This window comes from Monodon monoceros, unplaced genomic scaffold, assembly GCF_005190385.1.
Source record: "Monodon monoceros isolate NGI ecotype Baffin Bay Population unplaced genomic scaffold, NGI_Narwhal_1 Super_Scaffold_12, whole genome shotgun sequence".
Lineage (NCBI taxonomy): Eukaryota > Metazoa > Chordata > Mammalia > Artiodactyla > Monodontidae > Monodon > Monodon monoceros.
The window spans coordinates 163,939,546-163,951,624 of NW_021703768.1; the positions used below are offsets into that span (position 1 = coordinate 163,939,546).

The 12,079-nt window shown below is 38.9% G+C and overlaps 1 protein-coding gene across 4 annotated transcripts in view; it reads left to right on the forward strand.

The window, feature by feature from the left end:
- ADGRE3 (adhesion G protein-coupled receptor E3) overlaps positions 1-12,079 on the forward strand; it is a 41,299-nt gene that overhangs the window by 6,666 nt on the left and 22,554 nt on the right. For 2 of the 4 annotated variants that reach the window (XM_029219095.1, XM_029219097.1), the window contains exons 1-3: positions 2,724-2,802; positions 4,055-4,177; positions 11,778-11,815. In XM_029219095.1, coding sequence (XP_029074928.1) covers positions 2,724-2,802; positions 4,055-4,177; positions 11,778-11,815 — 240 coding nt within the window. Of the gene's footprint in view, positions 1-2,723; positions 2,803-4,054; positions 4,178-11,775; positions 11,849-12,079 lie in introns of those variants that run through there. The other 2 variants (XM_029219096.1, XM_029219098.1) reach the window with 2 other exon arrangements.

The window sequence follows — 12,079 nt, forward strand, 5'->3', positions numbered from 1 at the left end:
TTTAGTTATATTGGAAAGTATTTTTATTCTTTATAAACCAGTTATTATTCCTTATGTCTAAATTTCTGGTTGAGAGAAGAAAACATTTGTATATGTCTCCAAACTGGGCCATTTCTATATTTTGCAATTCTCTGTTTTAAAAAATTGCAATTAAAAGGAAAAGTCAGAAGTATAGCCTGAAGAGCAGGAAAGATTAAATATTTAATGCTGTTCCCTAGAGTTTGTCTTCCCAAATTGTCCCTCCAGTTTATAATTCTTTCATAAGGATTTTGAATGTTCATATGTTTATTATTAAACATTATTTCAGGGGACAGTAATTTAATTACTATCATGAGTATAATTTTTCAATATACTATTTTTTATTTCAGAATCTTTTGCAAAGCATTGTTTAAAACGGTGCATGCGAACGAAATCTCCAAACTCCTTAGCAACTAGATGCTCTCAAAATTACTTCCAAAAACCAAAATCTGCCAGTAGATATTTGCTAAAAATTAATTTTTCTAGTATTCACCTTCTAAAGTCGTTAGAAAGCTGAAGTATGTTCATGTACCTAAAATGTTTAGAACAATGCCTGGCATGTGGTAAGAGCTCAATTCCTCTTGGATATTGTGGAGGCTGCCCTTAGAACTTTGCCCAATTTCCCCCACCGAGGAAATCCTCTCCCCAAGACATGAGTCTCTCTCTTCAAGAGAAATTTCACTGATGTGCTCATAGGCAGGATGGAGGGGTGTTTTCATCACAGGGCATGCCACATTTTAACCCAAAAATTCCCATCTCCTCCAAGCCTTGCTCCACAGACACCAGCCACCACATCTTCTGAACCTCCCCAAGGAAGCCAAGACATCCCCCCACCCACTTCACCAGACTCTCAGTCTCGAGTCCTCCAATCCCAGTCCTTTACCAACAGGAATCAAAGTTTACCAGCTCCACCAAACTAGTCCACCCTCACCCAACCTGTCATCCAACTTGGTAAACAGACACCTTCCATGACCAGGACCCACTTTCTTTTTTTATTTTGGCTTTATTGAGGTGTAATTGACATACAAAAAAATTGCACACATTTAATGCATACATCTTGATGAGTTTGGACATAAGGATACACCAGACACCCATGATATCATCCCCACAATCAAGATATTAAGTATATCTATCACTTCCAAAATGTTCATTATTTGTGGAAATGTTTTTCTTTTTCTTCTTTCTTTTTTTGTAAAATGACTAACATGAGATCTATCCTTTTAGCATATTTTGAAGTATACAACACCAAGTTGTTAAACGTATTTGCTATGTTTTACAGCAGACCTCTAGAACGTATTCATCTTATATAGAAAAACTGTATACCCATTGAAAAAGAATGCCCTGGTAACTGCCATTCTATTCTCTTCTTCTGTGAGTTTGACTACTTTTCATATAAGAGAAATCATACAGTATTTGTCCTTCTGTGTCTGGTTTAATTTCACTTAGCGTAATGTCCTCTAGATTCATCTATGTTGCTGTAAATGGCAAGACTGCCTTATTTTTTAAGGTTGAATAACATTCCATTGTGTGTGTGTGTATATATATATATATATATATATATATATATATATCACATTTTTTATCCATTCATCTGCAGGACCCACCTTCTTAGGAGGTAACCAATGTTGCAAATAAGGTTACTAGTCACTGGACCTGTGCACACTAGAAGAGCCACATTGGTTGTTCATATTGAAATGTTTCCACACCATGTGTAAATAATTGTTTCCCAGAATCAGCTCCCAGGACACTCCTGCCAGCCCAGACCCTTTCCTGGGACCCCATCGACTGCCTCACAATTCAGCAGCTGAAAGATTAACACCTGCTGCCTCAGAGAGGGTCTCCAATGTCCATTCTGATTGGCTGGTTCCTGAAACATACCAGTTGTTAAATATTTTGTATATTGTACTTGCAAGTGGCAAATTATTCTAGACATTAGTATGTTATAAGAGAATGAAAAGAAAGTAAGGAGAGAACTAACAATCAGAGTGGTGTAAGATTTATTAAGAAAGGAAGAGAAAAGCCACCCACCTATCCAGCACCTTCGGGTCTTTGCAGAAGCAAGAACATGGCGGATGATACCACCAGATGTTGGGAAGGTTTGGGGAAGAAGAAAATAGCACTTTAGCAGCCACAGTAGAAGTAGCCTTCACATAGAGGCAGCCTTCATTTTTCAAAAAGGCAGAAACAATACTTCCCTTCCAAGACATGTTTCTGGAATTTTGCCTATCCTCCATCAAGAGAAAGACTCTGGTTCTGGTCCACTTGAATCTGGGTGGACATGTGACTTTCTTGTAGCCAAGAGAATACGGTGGAATGGAGCTGCATGACTTCCTGGACTGGATCTTGAGAGGAGATGTAGACTGGTTGGCCAGAACACTCATGCTTAGAGCTCTGAAGTGCCATGGAAGCTGCCTGACCAAGGCTGACATGATGGGAGGAAGCCCAAACTACCCTAGGCCCTGAGACTACATGAAGCCATGTCCAGCCAGTTCCCAGATGCTCCAGCCCCATCACTGTCTAACAGCACCTGTATAGGAAGCTCCAAGCCAGAACTATTCAGCTGAGCCTTTCCCAGATTCCCAAATCATAGAAACCACAAGAGATAATAAAACGAATGTCTGCATTTTGTGAGAGTTGTTATTCAGCAATAGATAACTGATACCCAGCCCTTGGAGAATATCCTAGAATCTTTCCTCAATCGTTTCATGTCTCCCTTCTGCTTCCCTGTTCCAGGACTCTGCTTTCTGCTAAGCTTGTCAGGAGTCGTGGCTCAGAAAACCAAAGGTGAGTGCTTAAAGCCTGACTTTTCCATAGCCAGAGATCAGGGAGGGTGTAGACCAATAAGGCACCTGGGACCACTCACATCCTCCAACAAGACAGAGGAAGGGGGCTACTTCTGGGAACAGAAATGGGGCAGGTTTCCTCCTGTAATTCTTTTTAAGTCATCATTTCATCAAATTTGGTTATATTTTAAGTTATCTTTTTTAAATTTTACTGTTATTTGTCTATTTATTTGTTTTTAGTAACCACAGCATGACCAAGGTAGAGGTAGAACAGTGAATAAAACACACCAAGTCTCATGAAGTAAACATTCTGGTGGGGAGAGACAGAGCATGATGAAAATCATTTCATTCCGGTCACAAGCAAGTCAACAAAAAATGAGCAAGTTCATTCCAGGTTAACTTTAATCCCTTGGCGATCTCACTAGATTCTGAATCAACAAGCCTAGGGTGGAGCCTGAGATTCTACGTTTCTAGCTAAAAGCTAGGGATGCATTCTGAGTTGCCAGGCTCTGCACATTTTCCCCCCATCATGTTCCCTGCCTCCACTCTGTGTGAACCCTGGACAGCTCCCAGATTTCTCCACTAGACTTAAGCTTGAGATATTTCCTCAGCCCCTGTTATTTCCATTCATTTTCAAGGGACCTCAAATTAAGATCCTTAGTGATCTCCATCTAAATGAAGTTACACATAGTGTTACAAAGATAACATGTACCCTTATCACCATATACCTTCTGTGGTACCCTACGAATTCAAATTTTTGTAATCATAGCTGACATTTAATATGTTCCAGGCACTGCCTGAAGAACTTTATATGTATTAATTCACTTACTCCTCACATTAACCCATTTTACAGATGAGGAAGTTGAGGCACAGAGAGGGTAGGACACTTGTGCAAAGACACACGGGTAGTAAGTGGTGGAGCCAGAATCAAACGCAGTGTCCCAGGTCTTAACCAAGTCATTCCCCTTTTATATATTCTGCAATGATCTTGAGAATAACACAGTTATATTGCATTGAAATATTTGTGTTAAAATTAACTTGTTTAATGCCAACCTCAGTCTTTTATCATGCATAAGAATCCCACTTTTTTCTGTAGCTTGGGTTTGGTATCTTTTAATGTACTGACGTCTCACAAAAGGAAAAAGGTGCAGCTTCCTCAGCCTTGAGAGGCCTTTGCTCAGAGGCAAAACCAAATGATAACAGGAGAGATTTTGACTCTGGTGACATCTGACCTGCCTCTCTTCTCCTTGCAGGGACCTGTCGTTCGTGCCCCCTATATGCTTCCTGTGTCAATGACACTCACTGTACCTGCAACCATGGATACATTTCTGAATCCAGGCAGAAATACTTCACATACCCCTTGGAGATATGTGAAGGTAAAGGGATAATTTTCAAATCATCTAGAGGTAGATGTGGAAAGAAGGCAGGATAAGGGCTTTGAGGGGGTAACAATAATATGCAATACTGAAACCTCTGCCAACTCAACCTTCACCAAGAAAGAAATTCTTCCATGAAGTCAGAAAAGTGGGCTCTTCCAGAACTTAGTTAAGTCTCAATTCTCTCCTCCATAATGTAAGGATAATAATGCTGACCTCATGATAGCAGTAAGGGGTTTGAATAAGGTAATAATAAATGTAACTATACTTCATGAATCATAAAGCATTGTGTAATTTTTTGTACAATTTTTTTAAGGAGAGAGATTATGTACTGAAGTCATGGCAAAGAAAGAATAAAAGCTTGGGCAGAAACTTTTTTTAATATAAAGTCTGTGGTCACCTAAGATGCAAGATGCTGCCTCAACTCAATAATTTAAATGTCCAATCCTATGGAAGAATGAACACTCTAGAGTTGAATAAATATTAGGTTTTTCCCCTTTCCTGCTTTTCAACATCCCTCCTGGTTGGAAGCCTACAGTTGGGAGTAAGGTGTATAATTGGCTTCTTTCCTCTTTCCCCACCCAACATTCTACTTTCCTTCACCCAATCTTGCAAGAGTTGTAACCTGGCAGGGAGATGAGGAAAGGGGAGCAGGGAAGTTTTTCCTTGACAATACTATTGTTGCTATTTAGTCTCTATGTTCCTGAGATATAGCACTTTCAGTCGTGACAGCTTTTGTGGGTTATTTGAGGACAATTCCCCAATCACTCCCCTGAAATTCCCCTGATAACAGCAAATTCATCCCTACACCTTACTCATCCTGGAGGAATCCTGTGTCTTCTTTAGCTTCTCCCTGATAAAGTCCATTTACCACTCCATGTGGCCCTCTCTGAAAGAAACTAAGCAACCCCACACCTAAAACTTCTCACACATGACCCACATCTAGCTCTTGGGAGATATTCACTCACCCTTTGCCCAAGAAACTTGAGATGAGCAGGTGCAGCAGATCTCTTTTCTGCCCAAGTGGCTCACTATTTAGATTTTTCAGGAGGAAACAGGCACCAATCAACTGGGTCCCCATAAAATGCAAAGACAGTGTAATTAGCTGAATGAATTCCTTAAAATCCCTCTCTTGGATTAAGCTGAAGAGAAAAGCACCCGCACACACTTCTCCTCTTGGGTGGAAGTAGAGGGGCTCACAGGACAGCATCAGCTCTCTCCAAATAAATCCTTCCTCTCTTACTTACCAACTCTTTTTAAACCTCATATGAATGAAGGCTATAAAAATCACATGACCAGATCCCAGACATCTCCTTCTTTGCAAATATAGCATTATGGCTTGTTCCTCACTTGAAATGCTCCCCTTGTGCTTTTTCTAATGGTAGACCATGAATCATCTTTCCAGTTCCTACTGATTCAATGGGCTTATTCTAATTTTCTATTTCTTCTTGGAATAATATTTATTATTTATAAGAAATCACTTATTTTCCCTAATTTTTAAATTTGTGACCATAAAGTTGCATACAGCATTCTCTTATGGTTATTTTAATCACCTCCTTGAAACTGTGGTATGTTCCCCTTCTTGCTATTTTCCATCAGGTTTTTTTTCATCAAACTTGTGTGGGTTTATTGGTCTTATTGGTCTTTTGAATTTTTTATCCTTTCTACTATGTTTTTTGTTTTTTATTTTATTGATTTAAGCTTAAATCTCTTCTTAATTTCTTTTTTCTGGGTTCTTAAAATGAATACTTAGATGCTTTATTTTTTCACCTTTCTTTCTTAAAAATAAAGACATATAAGGTTTTAAATTTTCCTCTGAGTATAGGTTTAGATATATTCTACAGGATGAAGTATTCTTCTTATTGATCTGTGGATGGTTTGTAATTTCCTTTTGATGTTTTGCTACTTCAAGAATTATGTGGGAAGGTGCTTCCTCATTTCCAAAAGTTAAGATTTTTTGTACATTTTTGCATTATATATTCCTAATTTTATTAGATAATTAAAGAATCATTTCTACTTTTAAAAAATTTATTAGAATTTTTAAACTAATGGCTGAAAATCTCTACTTTATAAGTTTTTATTAGAGATATCTTTGTGGAAGCATATGATTGATTTTATGAAAGAAAGTGTATATTTTATTTTCAAGGAATATAAAATTCCTTCTCTCTGCATAGGCTTCTATCTCTTTCAGTCTCTATTTCTGTGTGTGTGTGTGTGTGTGTGTGTGTGTGCGCACATGAGTGCCTTTGTCTTTCTCTCTGACTTTCTGTATATGTGTATTTACTGATTTTATTTACTCATTAATTTCCCCATATCTTTACTTTTTATCCACTAGATCTTTCCTCTGTTTGTATGTGCTTATTGATTGTGATATCCAGTTCTTCTCTACGCTTATTTATTTTTTATCTGCTAGTTCCGAGAGAAGTGAATTGAATATCCGAGTATAATTGTATTTTGATTGCTTCTTACATTTCTACTTGTTTGTGCTTTCTGTATTTATCTATGTTGTTTGGTGCATACATATTTGTGAATGGAATATAATTTTCTTCATAAAATGTGTTAAGTATCAATACATAGTTTCCCTCTTTACCTTGTTTAGAACTTTGAACCTTAAATTCCACTAAGTGTGATATTAATATTATACATTGTTTTATTTCTGTTTGAATTCTCCTAGTATCTCTTTGTGCACCTCTTTATTTCCAATATTATCAATCTCCTGAAAACAGTATATAGTTGGGTGTCATTTTTTAGTCCATTGTTCCACTTACCTACTGCTGCATAATAAAACCCAAACTTATTGGCATAAAACAACCATTTTATTATGCTCATATGGGTCAGGAATTCAGACAAGCAAAACAGTGATGGCTCTTCTCTGCCCCTTGATATCTTAGGCCTCAGATAAAAGGCTCAAATGGCTGGTGGTGACTCAAACAGTTGAGGGTTAGAATTATCTGAAAGCATCTCTCCTCATATGTCTGTGCCTGGGATGGGATAACGCAAAGACTGGAATCATCTAGGATTGTCAGCTGGAGCGCCTATGCTAGATCTCTCCATGTAGCTTCAGCTTCTCACAGTTGATGGTTGAATTCTGAGAGGTAATGTCTCAGCATGGAGTTTCCAGAGAGTGAGGCTTCCAAGAGACTCAGGCAGAATTGCGCGTTTTTTATGACCTTGTCTCAAAGTCCCGTTGTAACACTTCTGCAATAGTCTTCTTCATTTTTTTTTTTTTTGCGGTACGTGGGCCTCTCACTGTTGCGGCCTCTCCCGTTGCGGAGCACAGGCTCAGGACGCACAGGCCCAGCGGCCATGTCTCACGGGCCTAGCCGCTCCGCGGCATGTGGGAGCCTCCCAGGCCGGGGCACGAATCTGTGTCCCCTGCATCAGCAGGCGGACTCCCAACCACTGCACCACCAGGGAAACCCTGCAATAGTCTTTTGACTAAAGCAGTCCTGAGCACACTTGGACACAAAGGGATAAGACAATGTGCCCACATCTCAATGGAAAGAGTGTCAAATAATTTGGAAGCCACGTTTTGAAACTGTCACACTCAATATTCTAGTCTCTATTTTTTTCTCTTTTTTCCTAGTCTGTATTTTAATAGAAGATTTCCATTTATATTTAATGTATATTAGTCCATTTATATTTAGTGTAATGACTGACACAGTTACTCCCACGGTCTTACTTTACATTTATTATTAATTTTATATTATTATGATTTCCTCATTTGCCTTTTTCTTTTTTTTTTGCATAGGATTTTTTTAACTTCTTTATTGGAGTATAGTTGCTTTACAACTATGTGTTAGTTTCTGCTTTATAACAAAGTGAATCAGCGACACATATACATACATCCCCATATCTCTTACCTCTTGCATCTCCCTCCCTCCCACCCTCCCTATCCCACCCCTCTAGGTGGTCACAAAGCACCGAGCTGATCTCCCTGTGCTGCTGCTTCCCACTAGCCTTTTTCTTATTTGTGTTTGTTTTATCAAGTTGCTATTAGTTCCATTTTTCCCTTTATTTATTTAGAATTTCTACTATACTTTTCATCCTATTAATGGTTACTTTCTCTTTTCTTAATTTCATAATAAAACACATATTTCTCTCTTAATATTTGAAACACTCATCAATTATTTTTCCCACCAGGTTGCATTGTTTTCCCTACCAAGATGCTTAATTTTACCCTTACTTCCCCTCCCCCAGTAAAGAGACGACATCCTTAAAATACTCTCATTTTACTCCTCTCCTTTCCTCCTTTTCCCTCCAATCCCCCCCATGAATGTTAATTTTATTTCAATGTTCATTGTGAAACCCTGCTTCCTCTTCCCTTCATCTTCCTCCAAGTTGAGGTTTCTGTACTTGCTAATTTAATACTTGTTAACTTGTTGTTTGCTTGGAGCATATCTTTGCATGTTTTCTTCACGTTGGGTACATGGGTAATATCCCTCTCAATTATTGTATAACCTCACCTTTCTTTTACTCTAACGAGTAGATTCTATCTTGGCTGTGTAGAGAATTTTTTAACTCCATCCTCTTACCCCAGTAATCCATCGATACATATCCCAGTAATCACAGAAACCGTCTTCAAGTTTACAGGTTTGCAGTTGGGAATTCCAATACCAGATTGAGTCTCATTCCTTTGTAGTGAATTGTAACTACTTTCTATCTCACATTTTCTCTCTCACACTTAAGCAGAAAAGATGGGTTTATGATAAAGATGCGTGGAAACGTCTTGGAACTCAACGGCAATAATACAGCTGGGATTCTGGAATGAACTGAAGCTGGGGACCAAACACTGTCAGGGCACCCCAGTCTCTCATACCCTGTATCTGCTCCTTTCTTCTCTTTCATTGCAAACTGCCTTTTCTGACTCCTTGTCCACAGGACAGTAAATCTGGCCACCAACAGCTTCAAATCTTACCATTTTTATTGATCCAAGCACCCAAAGAAGGATCAATTGATTCTCTCTTGGACATAATTGCATATTACTTGGAAATGTACAAATTGGCCCAATTTGAGTCATACGCCTACCCTCAGATCTGTGACCTTGGATAAGCATGATCACTGTCATAGAAATCATATAGATGGAGAAGATCTATATATAAGAAACATGGGACTTGGCAGACTATCCATGAGGTATTGACTACAGTTGAAATCATAAGAGAGAGGGTCTTTAAAGCTAAATTCTAGGAAACTGATTTGTGGAGAAACAATAATACTGATAGATAATATTTATTTCATTTGTACTATGTGCCAGGTACAACACCAAGTGCTTTACATTCATTATTTCATTTATTACATGAGGTAAGCACTGTTATTACAGATAAAGAAACTGAAGCGGGCTTCCCTGGTGGCACAGTGGTTGAGAGTCCGCCTGCCGATGCAGGGGACACGGGTTCGTGCCCTGGTCTGGGAAGATCCCACATGCCACGGAGCGGCTGGGCCCGTGAGCCATGGCCGCTGAGCCTGCGCGTCCGGAGCCTGTGCTCTGCAACGGGAGAGGCCACAACAGTGAGAGGCCCAGGTGCCACAAAAAAAAAAAAAAGAAAGAAAGAAAGAAAGAAAGAAACTGAAGCACCCAAAAGTTAAGTAACTTGTTCAAGGTCTGCCAACTAATAAGATGATTTTTAACTTAGGTCAGCCTATATTGAGAGTCCACACTCAGCCACTTGCTACACTGCAACATGGGTCTCAGGGAAGCCATAAAAGGGACAACGCATGCTTTTTTGGTGCAATAATAAAAATAATAGTAATAATCAGTTATTCCTCTTTATCAGTCAAGATCAAGCCTGGAAAACAGAAACACACTAGGTCTTTTAAACATAAGTAATTTCATACAGAGAATTGGTGCTGGTGAAGGAAGAGCTGAGAAGTCAAAAGGATAGTGAAGCAACCCAGGGATTAGCAATAGCAGAAATCTGTAGCCATCCTATACCTAGGGGGACAGAAGAGGAAGTGGTATTACCAGGATCCAAAAGCTGGGTCCATCTGATGAGAGCTGGAAATTTGGAAGATATACAGCCCTCAGAGGGCTATTGCAGGGTTTAAATGAGATAGTACCATTTAAAGCATTTAGTGCAGTACCTATAAGTATTTGCTAATATTGCTAGCTTTTCATCTGATTCTCAGGAAAACCAAACTACGTTAACACCCCTGCTCCTGTTAGAAAGGTCTGGGAAAGTTCAGGTTTCTCTTTAATATCAAAAGTATGTTGTCCACCAATGGGAGGTGCTCCTGCAAGATTCAGGCTCAGGTTACGCTATTTCCCCAAGTCTCAAGCTGGAGCCCACACCAGGGTCTTGGAGCTGCATGCGCTCCAAGTGTGAGAGTGAGGTCCAGATGGGGAAGGTGACAGAAATGAGCATGGGGTGCGTAGGAAGGGGTTGCTGTGCCATAAGTCCACCACTAATTCAGACAATCAATAAATAGTTGTTACATGAATTAATGAGTAAATGAGTGAAAGAATATGATTGAACCCAAAGTGAATTAGCGTTTTACTAGGCAGCAGACACCTCTGTTGACAATGTATAAACAGGCTGAGATTTTGCCTGGGTTATGATGTTAATCTGTTAAACTCACCTTATCTTACAAGAAAGAGAAATGCCTTAGTTATTTTCCTAATTTTAAGACATTTTCTAATTTTAAGAGCTCTTTTATATGGATTGAGTCCATCCAGGGTTAGTTATCACCGAGGTTGGTAGGTCCAAGAAAGCCCTCACAAAAAATGTATACAGCTTTCAGCCAAAAGCATGTTTTTCTACAATGAATGTGGTTTCCAATAACAAACATTTTCAGACTCAGGCTGTAAGTAAAAGTTCTTGAACTCTTAAGACAAAACCTTCAATGTACAGGAAAACTCTTTGCTCTTTTTAGCAAATAGACTCAGCTGAAAACCAAGACACAGAATAAGTATAGATTTAACCTCAGTATGATGGTAACAGGTATGTAAACATTTGCTAGACTTTTCTCGTCTTTCTAGAATAGAGATGATTATCCTCACAACGTACAATACAAGAAGCAATATACCAAGGTCCCATTAACAGCTGAAGATCATAAACTGACATTCTAGTCTCAATTATAATTCCCAGCCAGGCTGAATTTTAAAACCTGAAGCACCTAATTTTCTGTTTCCTCAGCCATTTCAGTTATAATGTTCAGCCAGGTCTGAATGAAAGAATTTGGAGCTTACAATTTTCCACTTCCTCTATGCTAAGGTATCTCTACCACAGCAGTATTGACATTTGGGCCCCATAATTCTTTGTGGTCAGAAGCCATTCTGTGCATTGTAGGGTATTGAACAGCATCCCAAGCCTCCACCCACTAGATGCCTGTAGCATCCCCCACCCCAGGTCATGAGTGACCACCAAAAATATCTCCAGCCATTGCCAGTGTCCCCTGGAGGCAAAATAAGTTGAAAAACACTGCTCTATGCCACAACAGGGAATTTGGACTCTGATCCCCCAAAAGAGCAAATGACCTTTTCAGGAAACATAAAGTGTATGAGTTCAGACCTTCTAGATGCAAAGTTACCCACCTTACCTGCCAACCTCTCCACCCTTTAACTTTCAATTCCGACAGTAACATCCGTTGTTGTCTTTTTCAGAAACCACCCCCTCAGAGACAACCAGTAGCATGAAAGAGGTGAGTGGAAGCTGAATCCTGGAACCTAGTCAGGTAACAAATATTTACAAATCTCAAAGCTAGCAAATGGAGGTGAATACTATATATTATATGTGTGCTATATGTCATATACCATTATATGATAATATAAAATATATGATACATATTATGACAACATATTTTGATATATGTTAATTATAATATGTGTTAATTATATTATTATAATGTTCTCTAATATGTATTATGTATAACTATGATATATACATGTACATCACTATGTTTATT